Here is a 24963-nt window from a genome sequence, read left to right on the forward strand (position 1 = left end):
TAGTGTCCTTCATCTCGCTCATCTCTATACTGGACTAGGGGTCTAGATCTAGGTAATGGGTTAAAGTTGTTGTTATTAAAATGATTGGATTGAGGCCAATCTCCGACTTTACCATTATCATAATATTGTCCGTATAGATTTTTTTCTGTTTTCTATAGATTATTTCCGTCTCTAATGAGTCAAGTTTACCTTGTAGATCAATCACATCTTTTTAAAATCATCATCCTCTTCAAATTTTGTCATAACTGATTCCAGTTTTTTAAGTTCATCTACTAATTTTTTTAATTTCTTTTTCCTTTCATTATTTATTAAGCCTATCAATTAAAACATTGTGTATACAACAACACTGTAAATTGTTATTATAATTCAAAGAATAACAAGGCAAAAACTAATATATACCTTTTATAAAAGATCCTTCTGTCTTACTTAAAATTGTCCCTTTCATATAATGTATTTTTCTCCCAATTCTCCATAAAGATATTAGCATAATAGGGTGCAAATTTTATATGAAGCGACAAACGGTGTATGTTACAGGGCCCATTTTAAGATCAAAATGTATCATTCATAAGGGGCCACTGATGGCCCTCTTTAAAATTATACATCTAAGGGCCCGTTTTTTGTTGTTGTTGGTTTCACTAACATAACGGTGCTGAATGTATTTTACAAATGTTGCAATCAAAGACAGGCAAAAGCAAGATGTGAACCGTTCACATTTTATAAATGATTGTGCAATATTGCCAATATTTTAAACTGTATATTTTATAGCGAGTTGTATGAAGTCGAGGGAACAAAGCTTATTTAATTCTGGCACAACGCCAATAACCTAGAATAACAGAATTTTTCTGCATCTGCACTAGCCCACAAATTTCTTATTAAGTAAATTTTGTGCCTATTTGCTACATAATTTCAACAATGTTGAAAAGGGAATGATGTGCGGCTGCCTGTATATATATATATATATATTATGAACGGCGGCCAGCGTTGCGGTTTTTACACAATTCCAACGCTAAATATGCACAGAGCACAATCTGAACATGTTCAGACTTGTTCAATGTCAACACTGTGATAATACGCTGATGTACGATTGTTACAATTTGTGTCTTGGTGTATAATTCAGGCGCTGCAACGCATAGAGCAACATCCGTACATATTGCAGGGGCCATTTCAAAAGTAAAATTTATAACGCGCCATATGCATCGCGTTATGACAAAAAAAACGCGGCATACAGCTCACGATATTATGCGATATGTTTGTAATAAGATTAAAAATAATTCATACGGCTGAATAGACTTATTTTCTATCAAAATGAACAAAATGATCTGACATGTATCATTTTTGAAAAACATTGTGAAGATTTTTCTTTTTCTGTTACCCCATTTTCCTCTTCAAGAACTGGTTTTACTGCTTGTAATCCTTTGATATGGGGTATAGACGTATATAATGCCTGTACATCCACTGTGGCCCATCTATACGTAGGATGCCAAATTACGTTTTGTATTTCCTTTAAAATTTGTGTAGAATCTCTTAATGTATGATTTTTGCTGTTTTACGTATGCTTGTAATTTGAGATTGATCAGGTAAAATTTAGAAGGTAAGGACACAATGGGTTAAGGAGTTTGTGAATTTATAGATGGATTTTTCAAGAAATGTCTTTCTAGAGTAAGGTTTCTTACATATTTATTCAAGTCTACGTAAATATCAAACTTTTTAGAGTGTTGAGCGGGGGCACATTTGAGTCCTTTATTTAATATTTGGATTTGTGATTCGGATAGAGTCTTCTTTTTGAGATTGATGAGTCCTGTATTTGATCTCTCTAGAGTCTAGGGGAAGATCCCTTTCCTCTTTTTGGGGGAATTTTCCACCCCCTCTCTTTCCCCTTCTCCTAAGGACCTTTATATTCCTATGGGGGAATCTAGTCTCGTACGTGTAGTTTCCGGTATATGCTGAAAAATTCCTCTCCTTTGAAAGGAGTATGAGTATTATTTCGTGGAGACGGTGATCTGAAAACTTCATAGCGGTTAGATGTTTCTGGGTAGTATCTACCCCTTGGCAGAGAATAGAGTTTTTTAGAGTATTTTCTCTGATTTCCATGATAGGGGGATCTATATGATCTAATTCTATTTTTGTGAATTTATAGATGGATTTTTCAAGAAATGTTTTTCTAGAGTAAGGTTTCTTACATATTTATTCAAGTCTATGTAAAGATCAAACTTAGAGTTTTTTAGAGTATTTTCTCTGATTTCCATGATAGGGGGATCTATATGATCTAATTCTATTTTTGTGAATTTATAGATGGATTTTTCAAGAAATGTTTTTCTAGAGTAAGGTTTCTTACATATTTATTCAAGTCTATGTAAAGATCAAACTTTTTAGAGTGTTGATCGGGTGCACATTTGAGTCCTTTATTTAATATTTGGATTTGTGATTCGGATAGAGTCTTCTTTGTGAGATTGATGAGTCCTGTATTTGATTTCTCTAGAGTCTAGGGGAAGATCCCTTTCCTCTTTTTGGGGGAATTTTCCACCCCTTCTCCTAAGGACCTTTTTATTCCTATGGGGAATCTAGTCTCGTACGTGTAGTTTCCGGTATATGCTGAAAAATTCCTCTCCTTTGAAAGGAGTATGAGTATTATTTCGTGGAGACGGTGATCTGAAAACTTCATAGAGGTTAGATGTTTCTGGGTAGTATCTACCCCTTGGCAGAGAATAGAGTTTTTTAGAGTATTTTCTCTGATTTCCATGATAGGGGGATCTATATGAGCTAATTCTATTTCGTCCTTGATAGGAATCTCTTTGTCTTGGGTTGCTATGATCTTTTCCACTATAGTGTCCTTCATCTCGCTCATCTCTATACTGGACTAGGGGTCTAGATCTAGGTAATGGGTTAAAGTTGTTGTTATTAAAATGATTGGATTGAGGCCAATCTCCGACTTTACCATTATCATAATATTGTCCGTATAGAATTTTTTCTGTTTTCTATAGATTATTTCCGTCTCTAATGAGTCAAGTTTACCTTGTAGATCAATCACATCTTTTTAAAATCATCATCCTCTTCAAATTTTGTCATAACTGATTCCAGTTTTTTAAGTTCATCTACTAATTTTTTTAATTTCTTTTTCCTTTCATTATTTATTAAGCCTATCAATTTCATTGAACAATCATCCAAAGTTTTGTTGCAATTGTCTAGGAATTCATCATTTTCCTGACCCATAGTAGGTTTTTTAAGAATTCGTAGTCCCTGAATCTACTCTTCAACCTATTTTCCACAAAATAAAAGAATACAGTATGATTTTGGGCTTTTCCATTAACCAGGACAAGTCTCAGGACTTAAACCTGGGCCCCACAGACACATCACCATTGGGCAGCAGGCAGTCACATATGATGGGCCTCGATGGCAATAAAGTAACTTGGAGTCTATATACCAAAAAGCATACATGACCTATACAGACTTAATATCAATAAAACGCTAAAATATGCCCTGGAGGACCTAGACAAATGGAGATATCTCATGCTCTCCTATCTAAGACCTATCCATCTTTTAAAAATGATAACATTTCCAAAACTTAACAATCTTCCGTAATTTCATCTGGCAAAATAAGCGACCACGGATAAGCTTATGGAAATTCCAGCAGCGCGTGTCCAATGGAGGAGTAAATCTTCCTAATTTAAAACTCTATAATCAGGCTGGGGTGTTCAGATATATTAGAGACTGGATACATAATACGTCTAATCACACCAACACCGATATTGATCAATCGTTCCTGCCACATCAACAGCGGCTGTCATTCTTACATTGTCATAAACAAGAAATCTCAGACTGTTACCAAAAACCCACTCTTGATGACAACATGGGCGTCTGCCCGAAATGCAGCAGCCCCAATGCCGCGTTTAAACATTCCATGCGGGACTGCCACACTTATAAATCATTTATGGAGACAGGTACAGGGATTCTCCACAACATATCTTTTAAGTCATCCCCCACTAACAGCGGAATGGGTCGATCCTAGGGATTCCCCCCCCCCCCCAATACAATGATTTTGCGTTTTTAGCAAAAAGGTAATGCTCATCATCTCAGTGGTTGCCAGCAAATGTATTTTTCACCAATGGATCCACACAGAACCTCCTACTATATCTTTGCCCCGAGCCATAGACTTCCATGTGTTTCACATGGAATGGTTGGAGACGGCCAAAAAGAAGAACCCACAGAAAAAAAATTTCAGATATGGGAGGGTCTTCTAGACTCTTTATAAAATGTTCTCAAAACACAAATTTACAAATGCTTTCGATCCACTCAGTGGTTCGAAACACACATTCTGTCAGGTGCAGATCCAATTGATCTCTCAACCAGCAATGCTACTTGCTGATTGTGGGCATTCTCCGGGTCATGTCCATCTAATTCTAGCATTGTTCATGAACCTTTTGTTTCTTACGGATATTTGAAATGTTTTCTCTGTGAGACAGAATTGTTTAACATTTGTATAATCGTTGTAATGTGTAACTGTGACTGATGCACGCATTTTTTGATTACCAATTCTTAAATAAGAATACAGGATCAACCCCATTGCCTGCCCAAAATTTCTAAGCAGCTCCAAGACCAACAAAGATGTCCCACTTTAGTGGGTATTTATTTTCTTACCTCTGGCTACACAGAATATGTTGAATTATTCCTTAAAAATATGTGAAGAACTTAATCTCTTGCTTTAAGGATACAACCAGCGTATTACAGATCATGAATAACATTGAATAGAGGGATTACATTTGACTAGTAATGAATGGGTAACAATTGATATTAAATCTCTATTCTGCAAAATAAGGATATAATTAGCTGCAGATAATTTTTAGATAAGGATCCAACACTTAAATACACATACAATTTTTTTTTATGCATCCTCAGGAAATTAATTTTAAGTCACAATTATTTCACATGCTTAGACACTTTTTTAAAAATAAATTCTTTACAGATTTTTCAAACTCCTTGGAGCACGGGCTGAGAGATTAGAGTAATCAGTCAACAGTCTGATGGTCAGCAACTGGTGTCGGTATAGATATATAGATGACATTTTAATCATATAAGAGGGTTCATTAGAAGTTTTTGATGATTTTTTTGGAAATATCAGAACTATTCATTATAGTTTATCTTTTACATATAAAATTAATGGAATTGTATTGAATAACTAGAACTTGTTTTAATTGGAGAAGGAAATCAATTACTCACGCATTATTAGGTTAAACGGTAGATACAAATAACTAGGTCCATTTGTTACCCATTCATTACTAGTCAAATGTAATCCCTCCATTCAATGTTATTCATGATCTGTAATACGCTGGTTGTATCCTTAAAGCAAGAGATTAAGTTCTTCACATATTTTTAAGGAATAATTCAACATATTCTGTGTAGCCAGAGGTAAGAAAATAAATACCCACTAAAGTGGGACATCTTTGTTGGTCTTGGAGCTGCTTAGAAATTTTGGGCAGGCAATGGGGTTGATCCTGTATTCTTATTTAAGAATTGGTAATCAAAAAATGCGTGCATCAGTCACAGTTACACATTACAACGATTATACAAATGTTAAACAATTCTGTCTCACAGAGAAAACATTTCAAATATCCGTAAGAAACAAAAGGTTCATGAACAATGCTAGAATTAGATGGACATGACCCGGAGAATGCCCACAATCAGCAAGTAGCATTGCTGGTTGAGAGATCAATTGGATCTGCACCTGACAGAATGTGTGTTTCGAACCACTGAGTGGATCGAAAGCATTTGTAAATTTGTGTTTTGAGAACATTTTATAAAGAGTCTAGAAGACCCTCCCATATCTGAATTTTTTTTTCTGTGGGTTCTTCTTTTTGGCCGTCTCCAACCATTCCATGTGAAACACATGGAAGTCTATGGCTCGGGGCAAAGATATAGTAGGAGGTTCTGTGTGGATCCATTGGTGAAAAATACATTTGCTGGCAACCACTGAGATGATGAGCATTACCTTTTTGCTAAAACGCAAAATCATTGTATTGGGGGGGGGGGGGGGGAATCCCTAGGATCGACCCATTCCGCTGTTAGTGGGGGATGACTTAAAAGATATGTTGTGGAGAATCCCTGTACCTGTCTCCATAAATGATTTATAAGTGTGGCAGTCCCGCATGGAATGTTTAAACGCGGCATTGGGGCTGCTGCATTTCGGGCAGACGCCCATGTTGTCATCAAGAGTGGGTTTTGGGTAACAGTCTGAGATTTCTTGTTTATGACAATGTAAGAATGACAGCCGCTGTTGATGTGGCAGGAACGATTGATCAATATCGGTGTTGGTGTGATTAGACGTATTATGTATCCAGTCTCTAATATATCTGAACACCCCAGCCTGATTATAGAGTTTTAAATTAGGAAGATTTACTCCTCCATTGGACACGCGCTGCTGGAATTTCCATAAGCTTATCCGTGGTCGCTTATTTTGCCAGATGAAATTACGGAAGATTGTTAAGTTTTGGAAATGTTATCATTTTTAAAAGATGGATAGGTCTTAGATAGGAGAGCATGAGATATCTCCATTTGTCTAGGTCCTCCAGGGCATATTTTAGCGTTTTATTGATATTAAGTCTGTATAGGTCATGTATGCTTTTTGGTATATAGACTCCAAGTTACTTTATTGCCATCGAGGCCCATCATATGTGACTGCCTGCTGCCCAATGGTGATGTGTCTGTGGGGCCCAGGTTTAAGTCCTGAGACTTGTCCTGGTTAATGGAAAAGCCCAAAATCATACTGTATTCTTTTATTTTGTGGAAAATAGGTTGAAGAGTAGATTCAGGGACTACGAATTCTTAAAAAACCTACTATGGGTCAGGAAAATGATGAATTCCTAGACAATTGCAACAAAACTTTGGATGATTGTTCAATGAAATTGATAGGCTTAATAAATAATGAAAGGAAAAAGAAATTAAAAAAATTAGTAGATGAACTTAAAAAACTGGAATCAGTTATGACAAAATTTGAAGAGGATGATGATTTTAAAAAGATGTGATTGATCTACAAGGTAAACTTGACTCATTAGAGAAGGAAATAATCTATAGAAAACAGAAAAAATTCTATACGGACAATATTATGATAATGGTAAAGTCGGAGATTGGCCTCAATCCAATCATTTTAATAACAACAACTTTAACCCATTACCTAGATCTAGACCCCTAGTCCAGTATAGAGATGAGCGAGATGAAGGACACTATAGTGGAAAAGATCATAGCAACCCAAGACAAAGAGATTCCTATCAAGGACGAAATAGAATTAGCTCATATAGATCCCCCTATCATGGAAATCAGAGAAAATACTCTAAAAAACTCTATTCTCTGCCAAGGGGTAGATACTACCCAGAAACATCTAACCTCTATGAAGTTTTCAGATCACCGTCTCCACGAAAAAATACTCATACTCCTTTCAAAGGAGAGGAATTTTTCAGCATATACCGGAAACTACACGTACGAGACTAGATTCCCCCATAGGAATAAAAAGGTCCTTAGGAGAAGGGGTGGAAAATTCCCCCAAAAAGAGGAAAGGGATCTTCCCCTAGACTCTAGAGAAATCAAATACAGGACTCATCAATCTCACAAAGAAGACTCTATCCGAATCACAAATCCAAATATTAAATAAAGGACTCAAATGTGCACCCGATCAACACTCTAAAAAGTTTGATCTTTACATAGACTTGAATAAATATGTAAGAAACCTTACTCTAGAAAAACATTTCTTGAAAAATCCATCTATAAATTCACAAAAATAGAATTAGATCATATAGATCCCCCTATCATGGAAATCAGAGAAAATACTCTAAAAAACTCTATTCTCTGCCAAGGGGTAGATACTACCCAGAAACATCTAACCGCTATGAAGTTTTCAGATCACCGTCTCCACGAAATAATAATCAGGAATGTCAGGAATGTCAGGAATGTGGGCTAGTCGTAAAACTGTCACTTTTTATGGTTGATTTTTCCTGGGACTATCCCTACTACTAGACTCCGCCAAACCAGGAATAGAATTAAATTTATTCACTCCCAAGACGGGAAAAAAATCCTAAACCCCCCTGACATAGCTGAAGCATTTGCTAAATTCTACAAAAATCTGTATAACCTTCATTCAGACTCTGCCACCCCCCAACCTTCCCCCGCATTGATTACTTCCTTTTTGGAAACCCTACCCTTTCCCAAGGTGTCCTCAGCAGACTTAGATGCACTTAATACAAAATGGACAGAAAAGGAAATTTTACAAGTAATAAAATCCCTACCCCGAGCAAAAGCCCCCGGGCCAGATGGCTTCACCAACACATTTTACAAAAAATTTAACACCGCACTAGCCCCCTCCCTATCCTCTCTATTCAACTATGCCACCGAATCCGGCTCTCTCCCGGACAAAATGCTACAAGCCCGCATTATTACGATCCATAAACAAGGAAAAGACCCCTCATTCTGCCAAAATTATAGGCCAATAGCCCTTCTCAACACTGATCTCAAACTCTACTCAAAATTAATTGCGAATAGATTAGCCCTCCTTGTACCCAGCCTGGTCCACCCAGACCAGGTTGGCTTTGTGCAAGGTCGCCAAGCAGCTGACAATACTAGAAGAGTATTTGACCTTGCAGAATATGTTTCCCAGTCAGGACAGGAAGTCATTTTCCTATCCCTAGACGCCGAAAAGGCCTTTGACAGGCTACACTGGGGTTTTCTTACGGACACATTAACAAGGTTTGGCCTCAGTGGACCGATCCTGTCTTCTATTTTAGCCCTATATAGCTCCCCCAACGCAGTAGTGTTCAGTAACAGCTTCACTTCATCCCCATTCAAAATCTCTAACGGGACTAGACAGGGTTGCCCCCTATCTCCTATTATGTATGTACTAGCCATAGAACCCCTTGCTATGGCAATTCGCCAATCACTAGCATTTCCTGGAATTAGGGTTGGCTCGTCCCTTCATAAGATCAGCATGTTTGCGGATGACATTCTCCTTTTGGCATCAAAGCCTGATTCCTCCCTTCCTGCCCTTCATGAGATTCTTGATCGCTTTAGCGCGGCTTCTTTCTATAAGCTAAATACTACGAAGACAGAAGCTCTGCCATTTAACCTGTGTGAAGTGAAATTATCCTCTTTAAAACAGAGATACAAATATAACTGGAAGAGAGATTACATAGTTTACCTCGGAGTTAACATCCCCAACACATTATCCACAATCTATGAAATTAATTTTAACCCACTAATATCCCAAATAGAAGCCTTATTGAAAACCTGGTTTAGCCTAGAAATATCTTGGCTGGGACGAATAGCAGCTTTTAAAATGTCTATCCTCCCAAGACTGATGTACCTCTTCCGGACTATTCCATACTTAGTCCCACAGAAAATCATTACCCAAATCCACTCTTTAATTCGGAAATACATCTGGAAAAATAAACCCCCTCGTATAGCATATAAGAAACTGACAAGACCGCGAAAACACGGAGGACTCGCCGTGCCAGATCTTAAAAAATACCAACTTGCATGCTTAGTGGCCCAAATAAACGACTGGTCCCTCCCCGGAGGCAAAAAACAGTGGGTGGATTTGGAGAGCCAACTAGTCCCCCAGATGCCCCTATTAGATCTCCTGTGGACCCCTGCCCAACAGAGACCCCCAATTCAATCTACCTCACGGGCGATATCAGACTCCCTCCTTGCGTGGGACATGTTGGTTGTATCGACCAAAACAGTCTCTCTACCAGCTCGCAACCTATCCACACAGGCACTATCAAAAGTATTAACCAATATGAACCTCTCCTCCTGGGCGGATTGCGGCATTGACTCCATAGCAGCCTTGATAGATGGTGTCTCCATTACCCCGTTTAGCTCCCTACAGGACCAATTTTTCTTACCAGATAAAGAGCTCTTCAATTATCACCGAATTGTCCACTGGTTAAAGAGCGTGTTGAGAACCTCAGGACCTATCCTCCTACCCCCCCCTAGAATACTAACAAAACTATCCCTTGGTAATTCAAAAGGCTCAATAAGCTTCTGGTACTCAGAGAGCCAGACTGTCACCTTAGAGGATAAGCCCCCCTCTCAGTTCAAATGGGAAGCTGCCCTGGAATGTTCTTTCTCCTAACACCAATGGGAAAGAATTTATCTTACTTCACATAAAATATCTAAGTGTAGTAATCACCTCGAAATGCACTTCAAACTCCTACATGATTTATACTTCACCCCTGCTAAACTCCATAGAATCTGGCCTTCATCTTCGGATAAATGCTGGAGAGACTGTGGTGAGATTGGAGATACCTATCACATTTTCTGGGCTTGCCCCAAACTAAGACGATTATGGGGAGAAGTATTTAGTCTTGCTTCCAAAGTCATGGGAGCTACGATTGAGGAGTCCCCTCTCTCTGCGCTGTTACACCTATACCCATCGACTCTCCCAAAGACTAAATGCTATGTATTAGGACATTTATTTATAGCCTCAAGAGCAGCAATAGCCCAAGAATGGAAAAATCCATCTCCCCGTCTATTAGCAAAATTATTAAGAAATTACATCACTCGTTCCAAATGGGAACCATGGGGCTTCCCTCCTCACCTAAAGCCTCCTCTCCTCTAGCGATATGGTCCTGTTGGCAAGAATATGTGGCCTCCCCAGATGGGGCAACAATACTCTATGACATGGCCTAAGACATTATTATATCCATCTAGCCTTCTCCACCCTTATCACTAGTCAATCCTTTGTATGTTGTGACACCTCTAGACTCACACAGTAGGATTTGAATGTACTGTAATTGATCTTTGGAATGATATATATTGTCGTATGTTGGAATGTACCCCCCCTACCCCCTACCCCACCCGTCTTCTTCTTTCTGTACCCCCCTCCCTCTTCCGTATAATGCGGAACAAAAAAACTTTAATAAAAACCATATTGTTAAAAAAAAAAGAAATATAATTGTCTGCACACTCTTATGTACCTTCGCAAGGGCATGTCCCTACCTCTGCCGGCCATTTATCCTAGACCACGGGTGTCAAACACAAGGCCCGCCAGACCTCGTCATGTGGCCCGCGCAGCCTTTTATTCTCGCTTCTTTTTTTGAGATCCTGGCCTGCAGTCTTCTGAGGAGATAGCACGCAGGGGCAGTGTGTCCCATGAGATGCATGAGAGCTACCAGAAGCTCTGTGACTCCTACATCATGCCACACGTCTGACGGCTTGCACTACTACTGCATGGAGTAGCAGCCAATCAGGGTGTGCATCCAGATGGAGTTGTGGAACTTGTGTGACGTCACTCTCCCTTCAATCAGCTCACGTAGCCGGAGCTGCGGGGTTGGTGCTGGGAAATGCTGGGACTGGGACGTCACGCAGCTGGCGATCCGCGCTGGTAGTAGCGGATGGGAGCAATGGAAGTATGTGATTGGTCGCTACTTCTGCTGGATTCCATGTGGTAACCGTGTGTGCGAGGCGGCTGACTGGAATAGGTTAGTAGTGTCAAGCTCGGGCTGGCCGCTGTACATGGGGATCTGTCACTGAGGGTGACGTTTACACACCAGGCCTTGCTCTCCTCCTAACTTGACTTCAAGGCCAAACAGTGTTCAGGTCGACTGAGACACTTAAGACGTGTTAGGATAGCTATGTGACCATTTCCATCTTTCTCAAAATCCAAGCAGCTCATATTAGCCCAATAAGTCATTTTCAGGTCCCCAATCTCCCCTATCAGGAAGGAATATCTTTCTTGAGAACTTTCTCAAGTATTATCCAGGTAACTCCTCCCAAAATAATTTTTCTAAAAATTGTACATTTGAATATCTACTTGTCATTATTCTGACTATATTTCTGCTTTCAGAGCTAGTTATTACTTACATTATTACAAAAACAGTAATAATTGAATGCAGTGACAATAATTTATGATAATAAAGAGTGGACACATAGGGCCTTATTCTAGTTCAGTCTTTCTGACAAAATCTTTCTTAGATGGACAAAACCAAGTGCACTGCAGGGGGTCAGATATAACATGTGCAGAGAGAATTAGATTTGGGGGTACTTATGTAATATCTGGGCTCCCGTTTTTCTTATGAGACCGCGTCCCCTCGCGGGGCTCGCTGCGCTCGCCACGCTTCGGGCACGGTGGCTCGCTGCGCTCGCCACACTATATAAAATCAACTCCATGCGTAATTGGATAGTAGGGGTATGAAAAAATGGGGTGCATTTAACATGGGAGCCCAGATAATACATAAGTACCGATTTGGGTGAGTTATTTTGTTTCTGTGCAGGGTAAATACTGGCTGCTTTATTTTTACACTGCAATATAAATCTCACTTTGAAGTAAAACCCCACCCAAATCTAATTCTCTCTGCACATTTTACATCTGCCCCCTGCAGTGCACATGGTTTTGTCCATCTAAGAAGGATTTTGGCAGAAAGAGTGAACTAGAATAACCCCCATAGTCCTACAGATACAACCGGCCCTTTGAGGGTGACCAAACTGCTGATGCGGCCCCCGATGAATTTGAGTTTGACACCCCTGTGACCTAGACAATAAATTCAAACCTGCACAATTAACGGGAATTACACCCCACATGAACTGTTTATTAAAATCAGTTCCCAGCGTCATTAAAGCGCGATATGCGGAAATACTTAAAAATACAATACTGTCTTACCACACGGTTGATGAGACCACTCTAATACAACATACAAAGAGAGCACCATAAAACACAGGTGCTATTAAAGCAGTGCTCTCGAGTAATGACTCACTTGTGCACTAAGCCATAAATCATTTTTTACTTTTTGACACCTAACTTCACTGAAAGGCTATAAGAAGAGCAGAAAATACTGCTCAACTGCGAATAGAGCGGCAACAAAAATATGTGCTGCCAAGGCAGTAACCATGAATAAAATACCTTCCTGTGAAACAAGTAATAAGATTGCCTATCAAAGAAATCTTGTGTCAAAGAAATTTTTGTGTCAACCACTTACTGACTAATACAGTCACACTCAATTATTTAGCTGCCAAAGCAGTCTACCTGCAAATAGAGCAGTAGTCAAAGCAGTTCATCTGCCAACAGAAGACTTAATTCAAATATCATACTGGTTGACACAGATCCTCTAAAAAAAAAAAAATTTACAGATTGCCAAAGCAGTTCTTCTGCAAATAGAGCAATATACTTATAAATAACTAACGGAGGTAATTAGTCTCTCCAGCATTTATTAAGAGAGCATAATTACATAGAACACTACCACAATAAGGGTGTTATGTTGTAAGAAATTGTCTTGACAGTAATATTTCCGCCAAATATCGTTAGGACACTGTACACTAGATCAACACATTCATTCACACAACACGTGTTTCTCATTTTATTTGATTGTTCAATGTTTGTAAAAGTCTAATTATGTGGTCAAATATTTCACGTAAACGGTTATAATAATATAAAAATTAAAAGGTAAATTTTATGTATACATTTTTTCTTCTTTCTAAAAGTGCGCCAAGAAAAAAGACAATCCTTTTTTCTTTCTTCCCTTTATCTAGACTTTAGTAAGGCTTTTGACACTGTCCCAGATCACAGACTGTTAAATAAACTTGAAAGCTTGGGATTGGATTTTAAGATAGTTGAATGGATAAGAGCGTGGTTGCAGGACAGAAAACAGAGAGTTGTAATAAATGGAGAACAGCCACAGGAGGGAAAGGTTACAAGTGGGGTACCCCAGGGATCTGTACTTGGACCAGTGCTTTTTAATATCTTTATTGGTGATATTGCAGCTAGAATTGAGGGTAAAATGTGCCTTTTTGCAGATGACACAAAGGTATGCAACAGGGTAGACACACCAGGAGGGGTAAAACAAATTATTGATGATCGAGGTAGATTAGAGGAATGGTCAAGAGCATGGCAACTACAGTTTAATGCTAAAAAATGCAAAATCATGCACTTGGGTCTCAAAAATCCAAAGACTAAATATAGTATAAATGGCACTGTAATGGAAACTACTGAGGAATGGAGGGATCTATGTGTCACTATTTCAGGGGACTTAAAGGCAGGTAGGCAATGTAACAAAGCAATGAAGAAAGCAAGTCAGATGCTTGGTTGCCTAGGGAGAGGCAGTAGGGGAAAAAAGTAATAATGCCACTGTATAGGTCATTGGTACAACCTAGTAACTGTGTTCCTAGAGAGAGGTGATGGAGGGGGCATGTGTTGCTAGAGAGGTGATTGAGCAGGCATATGTTACTAGAGAGGTAATGGAGGGGACATGTGTTACTAGAGAGGTGATTGAGGTGCAGGGGCAAACGCAGGATTTTCAGAAGGGGGTTTCCGGAAATGGACACTTAGGTGACCCAGTATATGCCGGGTCAGTTAAAGTATTATAGATAGACCAAATGTATATAAATAATAATAAATTATACTGTATATATATATATATATATATATATACACACACATACAGGGGCAGCAACAGCAGTGTAGACCCCTGGGCATAGCGATGTATTGGGGCACCTACCGATCCTCCAGCGGTAGGGGTGGGGAAAGCTTTGATGTCCCACGGGTGGTAGGGGGTATTATATAAACCGCTCAGCATGTAGGGCCTGGATCAGTAATTTCCACTAATTACCCCTTTACTGCACAGATGGTAGGAGATTGGGTGGGAGAAGGGGGCATTGGACTGAATGAAGGGGCATTGATACATAACTTCCAGGATGGTAGAGGATGTTTAATATGCAGAGGAGGGGTGTTTAGTGGAGTGGGCTTATTATTCATAATTTTCTGGTGGGAGGACAGCTTGCTTGACTGCAGATATCTCCAGTTTCCGGAATAAGATTTCTCAGATTTTAAAACTATTAATCCCACCTACCAAATGGTATTATGGACTAGGGGATCAGAGTTCAGGAGGCAGAGCAATCCGCCAATGAGAATATAAAACTACATACCAGGTGTGTGGGGCTGGAGCAGTAACCAGCTGCTGGAAGGCTGATATCTCTGGTTTTGTGAATAGTAGAGACAAGCTACTAGTGTCCATCAAAGAGGGAGAGTCCCAGCTTTTGGAATATACCCTCAGAAAAACTCTAAGTCAGACAGAACCTGAAATATCTGACTGGGAAGAGCAATTAACAGGCATGGATGGGGACCACTGCTTTGAAGTCAGATATCTCCGGTTCCCAGGGGCCGATTTTTTAAATTCTTGTACCCATGGAAAGAGGGACCCTCAGCTTTCATCCTAGGGTCCTTAGACTCCTGGGGGGGTTTCTGGGTACTCAGACCCCTCCCCCCCCGCGTGCGCTACTGAGGTGGTATGTATTACTAGAGTGGTGATTGAGGGGACATGTGCTACTAGAGAGGTGATGAAAGGAGATGTGTTACTAGAGAGTTAATTAAGGATCCATGTGATGCTATAGAGTGAAGGGGAAAATATTTTACTATAAATGTAAGGAAACTCAGTGTTTAATTAATCTATTGCAGTTTGACAAAATCACACATTCATTGCAATATTTAAATCAGTGTGTTTTCTTAGACAACAAAAACAGCATTTTGCATTAAAAAAACAATTCAATGCTCTAAGTGGCAAAGTCATGTAATAACTGCAAATAACATGATAAATAAGCCCTTTAATGTGTAACAGGTGAGAAGGATGACTTGGTCCCGATGTAATGTGACCACAACAAGTTGATCTGATGGCTCTGCGCTGCACACAATTCTGTCACCATGGGGACTTTTTGAGGAATGACAGAAGGCAGTAGTTCTCAAACTCGGTCCTCAGGACCCCACACAGATCATGGTTTTCAGGCCACTCGACAGGTGCACTCATTACCGACTGACAAATTTTAAAATATCCACAGGTGGAGCTAATTATTTCACTTGATTCTGTGAGGAAACCTGCAAAACATGTACTGTGTGGGGCCCGATTTTGAGAACCTATAAAACAGATGCTAATGTCTGATCATATACATAAAACAATTAGTCTAATGTTTAAGAAATGCTTCTAAGACAATTCTGTGTATTCTTCAATAAGACTGTAGGGTCCGGGGACGTCCCAGTAGCTGACAGCACGGACTCTGTATGATCCAGACACTTTGGCGCTTTCTGAAGAGAGAAAGAAATGCTGTCACTTATTGAACTATTATTGCTAATACCATAATGTATGTATTTTTTAGGTCTGATAAACATTTCTGCTTCTACCATAATGCGTGTACATTTATGGTATATCATCACTTTTACCTTGTTTTTTATTAATTAGACTGTACCTGTCAAGTGTAATAACAAGATACAGTAATTGCAAATTGGATTTTAAATGATGTCTTACTGTGTTGTTCTTAATTTAAAGGTATCTCTCTATTCTAATTTGTTTTTGCAATTTTATGACTACTATGTATAAGCTAATACTTGCCGACACATCCTTCTAGCATACTCTGTTCCCAAATTCAATCCAATAAATACTGTTGATACGGTATATTGCAAGCTTTTCATGGTGATGCATAGCAATGCCAGCAGCAATTAATGGTGACAGTATCAGCTGCAACACAAACAACTACAAAATCAGTTGGTTTGGTGGTGGAGGTGGTGGTGATGGTTATGGAGACAGAGGTGAAGTTAATTTTTTTTTCAATTATTGCAATAATATCAGCAGTAGAAAGAAGTAATAATGCTACTGAATAGGTCATCGGTACAACCTCATCTAGAGTACTGTGTTCAGTTCTGGAGGCCATATCTCCAGAAGGATATAAATACATTAGAGACTGTACAAAGAAGGGCAACTAAAATGGTGCACATGCACAAATGGCCTACATCACAAAACGTACCAGGAATGACTGAAAGACCTTTTGATGTGTGGCCCTTTTGCGTGTATCAACATTTTTGTCTATGTCAACCTAACATCCAGATCCGGCTCCAGCAGCCACAGAACTGCCTTCTATTCTGTGCTGTATATAACAAAAATGGTCCTCAAGTTCCACCAACAGGTCATATTTTGAAGGAGCACATACAGTACTGGGATAATATTTCTGACTCAGGAAAAGTAGTCTGATAACAAAAGTACTTTTACATATCAATGATCAGTTTTACAAATTTGACATAATACATGTACAGTATACATCAAGCCAATGTAATTATTGCAACATGAATTTGTTTTGAACTTTATACAAAGTATGTTACAATGACAACTGATAACAACATCAGAGAATAACAACAGAAACATAAAGAAAACTCACCAGGGCTGTATGTAAATAAAGTAAATAATATATCTTTTTTGTTTATTCGACTGAAGATGACTCCATCCAAGGAAAATTCCACTTCAAATGTCTTCAGACACCTGAAAAACAAGAAGCATGTGCAAAAAATAATAATCAAGAAGCATACTGTATTGGAGTACAGGATGTGTGCAAGTATGACACATATAAGTTCTTTGAATTGGCTTATCTATAATGGTTGCACCCATATAGTTATTCATGCCCCTCCCAAAGTTGGCAACCATTTTCCCAGAGGTCTATGCATGTGCACAAAGCCCCTGAATCTTTTCGATACTGTAGGTAAGTGGGCCATTATAGCCTGTATGCATGTTCGGGGTACATGGGAGTGCAGGCTGAAAAATATATGAGAGACCCAAAACTAAAGGGAGATGGGAGACACACTTGATACATACATTTGTCCTCACTGGGGACTTGAGGAGGGTGCAGATTGGACACAGATGCAACCCTTCCAGGATAGAAGCAGGAGAGGGAGGATGCTTTTTCCCCTTTTCTGCACTCATAAATATCACAAAGCCCGCTGACACAATGGCCCTTAGTCTGGTTCACTCGCAAATTCCTTCTCATGTGCAGGCAAGTGGGGCAGATGTAACATGCGCAGAGAGAATTACATTTGGGTGAGTTATTTAGTTTCTGTGCAGGGTAAATACTGACTGCTTTATTTTTACACTGCAATACAGATATCACTTTGAAGTAAAACCCCACCCAAATCTAACTCTCTCTGCACATGTTACATCTACACCACCTGCAGTGCACATGGTTTTGTCCATTTGGCAAGGGACAACAGGATGTGCAGGTGACTGGTGTAAATTTTTGTAGTGCATCGATACTGAAATTATTGGGATGCTAAAAGAAGCCAATAGTATTTGCACCATTGGATTAAGTTACAAGATACCAGAGTCATATGGTCATATGAACAGAGTGACACTTACTGGTCCCCTGTTTTATTTAGGGAAAACTAACAGTTACAGCATATACAGTATTGTTTTTAGGTAAACAAAAAATATTAATTGCATGTAGTATGTGACCTCTAGCAGCCAAGTTGTTACAGAAAAATAAAATTTTCAGAAAATGTCAAACAAATTTACCTAGTTACTATGTTTTCATCGCTCCAAACCACTGCTACCTGTCCTTTATAGAGCGGTATAATGCGAAGATCGATGACCTTAAAAGAAAGCAAAGATATAATGTGCAAAGATTGTGATTAAGAAACTATTTGTTTTACTTGGGATTAGTTACCTTCAGTGGCTCATACCTAATGGCAGAAGGGGGCTGCCATTGGCCGCGATGCAGGCACCCCCCCTGACGCCACTGCTCCTCCTAGTCCCTGCCACAAACGCAGCGTTCCCGGCACCTGTACTATGATGACAGGCCCTGGCACTGGTGAATGCGGAGTAGAAATCTCTGTACTGCGCATGCGGCCAGTATGTTGCTGAAGCAGCCCATAGAAGGGATATCACGGTCCCGGCGCCTGTATAACACAGATAACAGGTACTGGGACTGGCGCATGCTCAGTACGGACGTAGGTACTGCACATGCGCAATCCCTGGGTTTTATGGACCCATATAGAGGCGTCCCGGAGGGAGGAAACACCTCCCAATGAGACGGCCTTGGTGACTGGCAGGTCGGACTTCCAATAGGAAGTCACTGGCGGTCACAGTGAAGCCAATGCAATCTCACAGGCAGTAGCCGGCTGCAGCTCTGCAGCCTGTAGGGAAAAACTGTCACTGTATACCTTGCACTTCTGGAAGCATAGTCCCAAGAGTCCTGTATCTGCAGTAGGGTGCTAGACATTACTATCTCCTTGTAATGGTATGTGACAGTGGGGGTTATTAGGATTGATTTTCAGCGACTGCACATAGTTATTTTTGCACATGTGCAGCTGCTGTGTGCTATCGGCATTGCTCGCCGTCAGGACATTTGTTTGACACATTACACACATGATATTGCTGCATATCTATAAATTGTAGTGGGGATTACAGTTTGGATATACAGTAAAAGCTTATACTGTAGACCAGGCATGTCCAACGTTGGCCCTCCAGATGTTGTGAAACTATACATCCCAGCATGCTTTGCTATTAGAGAATGCTAAAACTATTGCAAAGCATGCTGGGATGTGTAGTTTCACAACATCTGGAGGGCCAAAGTTGGACATGCCTGCTGTAGACCCACCTTTCCAGGAGGAGAATGAGGTTGCTCACATATGTGAACAAGAAGCACAGAGGGAACAGGAAGTAGAACTTTAAGAATCATGTTTCCATCTTTGGGAAATGCAGTAGGTCCTTCCATGATCGGGTCCTTTAAAGAAATACAAAATATAAAAGCCGCCAATCCCTTTAATATACAGCAAATAGTAATTCCTTCATTTACTACTATAAAACATTGGCATCTGCATGCTGCCACTGACAACCACATAGGCATGTGCTTTGTAAGTGAAACAAAGAAGGAAGGAGGAAGAAGGTTAGGTATGTAAGGAGGTTGATGCAGCCGCTACAATGCTCAACCGTTATTGCAGCTTGCACCCTGCTTCTGCTCCTGCACTGTGTGGGGAGACACCAGTGTGAGTAGGATGCAAGCAGCAGACACCATTACACATATACACAGTATGTGTGTAGTGGTGATGGCTTAAGTGCCGGTCAGGGGGCAGATGCCGCAATGATATCCCCCTGGCCGTGACTGCTCTCACCACCATCACAGAAATTCCACGCAGCTATCACAATCTACCATTACCAGAGCCAGTAAGGACAGAAACATAGGCAGAGCCAGGAAGAGTAAGGGCATCAGTTGGAGAAAGTATGGAAAAAGCGCATGAGCTGAGAAGAATGTACCAGTTATGCAGTGAGCTCCTGGGATAACAGTATGCCTCCTCCTATAGATACTGTAGATATACACATACATACATATATTATACATAATAGTAGTTATGGACCCACCATTTGCTGGGCCAACCTCAGCCAGTGCTTTACTGCACAAATTGGAAAAATGTGCATGTGTCCTCCGTGTGATGACCTATGACTTGGGGGCCGAACAGCATCAGCAGTACTCCTACTCTGTGACCCTCACTAATTGGTTAGGGACTGGCCATGGGCATGAGGTATCACCTGTCTTAAACCCAAACTGAGGAGCCAAATCACAGCCCAGACACAGCGGTAAAGCCAGGTACCTAATTTCTGCATAAACAAAAAGGTGATTGGAAGCAGTGGCTGAGAACCGGGCAGCTAAAGAAATATCATTCATACTAACTATAATAAATATCATTCCCTATACTCGGACCATATGTTTTTTTTTTTTTTTTAGGTCATTCCATCTTTTCCCAGAGACATATACAGTAAAATATATATATATATATATATATATATATATATATATATATATATATATATATATATATATATATATATATATATATAGGTACTCTTTACCTAGCACGGCGCCCGCGATTGGCATCGCGGTCATCGGGGGTAAAAAATCGCGGGCATCGCGGCCATCGCATGCACTAAAAAAACGGGTGCGACGCGATGCCCGCGATTTCCCATAGGGATCAATGTTAAAAGTGTCAATGGATGCGATTTTTGTGTTCAATGCCTCAATGCCCGCGATTTGTCCATAGGAAACAATGTTTAATGGGCCACAGAGCCCTAATAGTCCCCCTGAAGTCTGAAATGGCCCCCACAATTGTTAACGCCACCCCACGATCAACGTGAACCCGAAGCGTGGTGAGCGCAGCGAGCCCGCGAGGGGCAGCGGTACGCGTCCTCCGACCTTTTCATACCCCCACTATCCACTTCGGCGTGGAGTTGAGAATAGAATAGTGTGGCGAGCGCAGCGAGCCACCGAGCCCGAAGCGTGGCGAGGGGACGCGGACACCTGTGAAGCCCGCGAAGGGACGCGTTTACCTGTGAAGGTATCCGCGTCCGCTCGCCACGCTTCGGGCTCGGTGGCTCGCTGCGCTCGCCACACTATTCTATTCTCAACTCCACGCCGACGTGGATAGTGGGGGTATGAAAAGGTAGGAGGACGCGTACCACCGCCCCTCGCGGGCTCGCTGCGATCGCCACGCTTCGGGTTCACGTTGATCGTGGGGTGGCGTTAACAATTGTGGGGGCCATTTCAGACTTCAGGGGGACTATTTGGGCTCTGTGGCCCATTTAACATTGTTTCCTATGGAAAAATCGCGGGCATTGAGGCATTGAACACTAAAATCGCGTCCATTGACACTTTTAACATTGTTCCCTATGGGAAATCGCGGGCATCGCGGCCATCGCGTCGCACCCGTTTTTTAGTGCATGCGATGGCCGCGATGCCCGCGATGGGTGCCGTGCTAGGTAAAGAGTACCTACATATATATATATATATATATATATATATATATATATATATATATATATAGCACTTACCCCCCACACACAAGGTGAAGAAGAGTCCAGACCGGCACTCAGCGTAGTTGAAGAAGGAGGAAAGTTTATTCCATAACGTGCAGTAAATACATACAGCAGCTGCACCCGACAGCCGTTTCAATTGGACTCAGCCAATTTTCCTCAGGGGTGACGTCACACAGAAAACAAGCACTATTTAAGTGCATAAATTGCGCCAACACAATTCAAAAACCGACCAGCTGACAGCGGTCTCTTTCCGGCCATCTGACAGGTGGGCGGGTGTTCAGCGCGTCACGGGGAATCCTGGGGCGGGACTGAGCGCGTCATAGGTGAAGCCTCCGGCTTCCCGACAGCGCTACTTGCCTCCGTAACTGTGTGACAGAGCGAGCTGTACTGTAAACAGCTAGAGGGGAGCAACCTCTATGTGGGCGGTGATAGTGACAGAAGGTGAAGCTCCGAGTTACTGTAGAGCTACGTAAGTTGCTGCCGCATACGGAGAACATCCATGTTATCCACATGCGGATGATCCTACAGTAGCCAGAGCGGGGAATGTCATGTAATAGCCAGAAGGATCGCAGATCAGTTGTCCAGAGTATGCAAAGTTAATGAATATAAGACACTGTCCTAGCACACAGCGGTGCCATACTGTCAAATCATATAAGTGAGTCATGAAATAAACCATGAAATAAACATTTACAATATGGTCGACACTCGGCGGTGTCAACTCTTTCCAGACATTAAAACTGAAATGAAGCACACAGCGGTGCTAGAGTAGAATTGTACTCATATTGTTACTGTCTTGGACGTTTAGATGTTGCTCCTTATTGGTTTGCATACAGTATCAAAGTTGCTATTACTGTTTACACCAATTGCTTACGCCGGAGCGTACATGTCACTGTTTATTGCCATAGTATGTGCTTAACGCATACTATATGCTATATCTACTCTAGCACCGCTGTGTGCTTCATTTCAGTTTTAATGTCTGGAAAGAGTTGACACCGCCGAGTGTCGACCATATTGTAAATGTTTATTTCATGGTTTATTTCATGACTCACTTATATGATTTGACAGTATGGCACCGCTGTGTGCTAGGACAGTGTCTTATATTCATTAACTTTGCATACTCTGGACAACTGATCTGCGATCCTTCTGGCTATTACATGACATTCCCCGCTCTGGCTACTGTAGGATCATCCGCATGTGGATAACATGGATGTTCTCCGTATGCGGCAGCAACTTACGTAGCTCTACAGTAACTCGGAGCTTCACCTTCTGTCACTATCACCGCCCACATAGAGGTTGCTCCCCTCTAGCTGTTTACAGTACAGCTCGCTCTGTCACACAGTTACGGAGGCAAGTAGCGCTGTCGGGAAGCCGGAGGCTTCACCTATGACGCGCTCAGTCCCGCCCCAGGATTCCCCGTGACGCGCTGAACACCCGCCCACCTGTCAGATGGCCGGAAAGAGACCGCTGTCAGCTGGTCGGTTTTTGAATTGTGTTGGCGCAATTTATGCACTTAAATAGTGCTTGTTTTCTGTGTGACGTCACCCCTGAGGAAAATTGGCTGAGTCCAATTGAAACGGCTGTCGGGTGCAGCTGCTGTATGTATTTACTGCACGTTATGGAATAAACTTTCCTCCTTCTTCAACTACGCTGAGTGCCGGTCTGGACTCTTCTTCACCTTGTGTGTGGGGGGTAAGTGCTATATACGTTCCCTTTATGGACCAGGCACCAGAATCTACCTAATATGGAGTGCCGACCTGATGTCTATTGTATATATATATATATATATATATATATATATATATATATATATATATATATATATATATATATATAGTGTATACACACACACCAAAGATCTGAATGTCTGTCAGTTTATCTATAGCTGTATCTCTGTATGTATCTGTATCAACAGTAGATAACTATTTATTAGGGAGGGGGAGCCTGACATTACTAGGACAAACTGATGCCACTGCCCCCATTCATAGCTAAATCACCTGCATTGGACTGGACCATGAGGCTGCATACAGATGTAGTGCCGCTCATCTAGTGCTCACCAGACCACCTCTACTGGTGAGCGGACGCTACATTTATTTGACTGGGACGTGCAAGCATCCCACATGCACATGCACCCCAGTTTCCCATCTGCGGGGGATGGGAACCCTACCTTGTTTCTGCTTCAGGGAGACAGGTAGGGTTAGGGGGGGCGGGAACCCGGGGGGAGCTCCGGTTGAAGGGGATGCGCGTGTGTCTCGTGCATGCGCATCCCCTTCTGGCTTATTGGCCATGTATACTTGCATATACTAGGATTTTGATTTGGATTGCTGTGCAACAGCCAGGGTGGGAACAAGTAAACAAAGTAAGGGATGTGTGACATCATTAGGATGATGTATGACATCATGGTGTGGGGTGGCAAAGCCTGGGAAGGATCACACATGAAGTAGAGAGAATGCAAACACATACACACAAACACATACTCACTCATACTGTATATGTTCTTGTCTTACCTCTGCATCATGCATTTCTTTAAATTCTTTAGTGGTTGGAAAGTCTGGACTTCCTGCATTCTGCCATACCAAAAATGGATTTGTTAAAGTGTTATCTATGTAATATGTTACATATACAAGATCTGAAACAGATTAAGAGATTTAATTAAGAAAATAAATAGTTCATCTGTAATAACAAAATACTGTGATCAGTGTGATGCATACACTAAAATATTTTTTCGTAGCATAATGGTTAATACAGAAAATCAGATGTGAAATTTGGTGACTTTTATCTTATAACATTTTCCAATTGCTGAGTACTTGTACTTAATTCTGAAAGCATCACCAAAAGAGTTCTATATCCACAATAAAAAGGTAAAGTGATTACAATGGTTGACACAATTATTTTTTGTGCAGATGATATACTTCTTTTAATAACAACATACTTGCCTTCTCTACTGGAATGGCTGAGCGCTCCCAAAAATTGGGTGACACTTCTGGACGGCCAGCAAACTGGGCAAGTCTCCGGGAACCACTGACCACCCACTTACCAAGTCAAGTGGGCAGTACTTGCGGCCAATCGTAATAATTGTGGCATTAACTAGCAGAAGCAGGACCACGATAATACAGTGTTGTCACCATGTCCTCAGCCAGGGGCGTATCTACCCATTAGCCAGGATGACACATGCCAGGCCAGAGGTACTGGCCAAGATGGGGATGGCAAGAGGGCAGAAGCACTTCTTAGTGACAGTAAACTCAAAATAAACTACAGCTGCTGGCAGCCCTTGCAAGAGCTACTGGAATAACCTCTTTGATGCATGAACATTAACCCCCCCCCCCCCCCCAATAGTATGAAAACGCCTGTGGTCACATTTTTCACAATGCAAACGCCC

At 41.0% G+C, this 24963-nt stretch overlaps 1 protein-coding gene across 1 annotated transcript in view; it reads right to left on the reverse strand.

Annotated features, from left to right (window-relative positions):
* Positions 1-15550: 15550 nt before the first annotated feature.
* IDUA (alpha-L-iduronidase) overlaps positions 15551-24963 on the reverse strand; it is a 154785-nt gene continuing 145372 nt past the window's right edge. The window contains exons 10-14 of the mRNA XM_083177247.1: positions 24092-24213; positions 19378-19503; positions 18294-18370; positions 17170-17270; positions 15551-16045 (exon numbers count right to left, since the gene is read on the reverse strand). Of these exons, the coding sequence (XP_083033373.1) occupies positions 15945-16045; positions 17170-17270; positions 18294-18370; positions 19378-19503; positions 24092-24213 (527 nt within the window). The 3' untranslated portion in view covers positions 15551-15944. The remainder of the gene's footprint in view (positions 16046-17169; positions 17271-18293; positions 18371-19377; positions 19504-24091; positions 24214-24963) is intronic.

This window comes from Crinia signifera, chromosome 1 (genome assembly GCF_055691185.1).
Source record: "Crinia signifera chromosome 1, ASM5569118v1, whole genome shotgun sequence".
Lineage (NCBI taxonomy): Eukaryota > Metazoa > Chordata > Amphibia > Anura > Myobatrachidae > Crinia > Crinia signifera.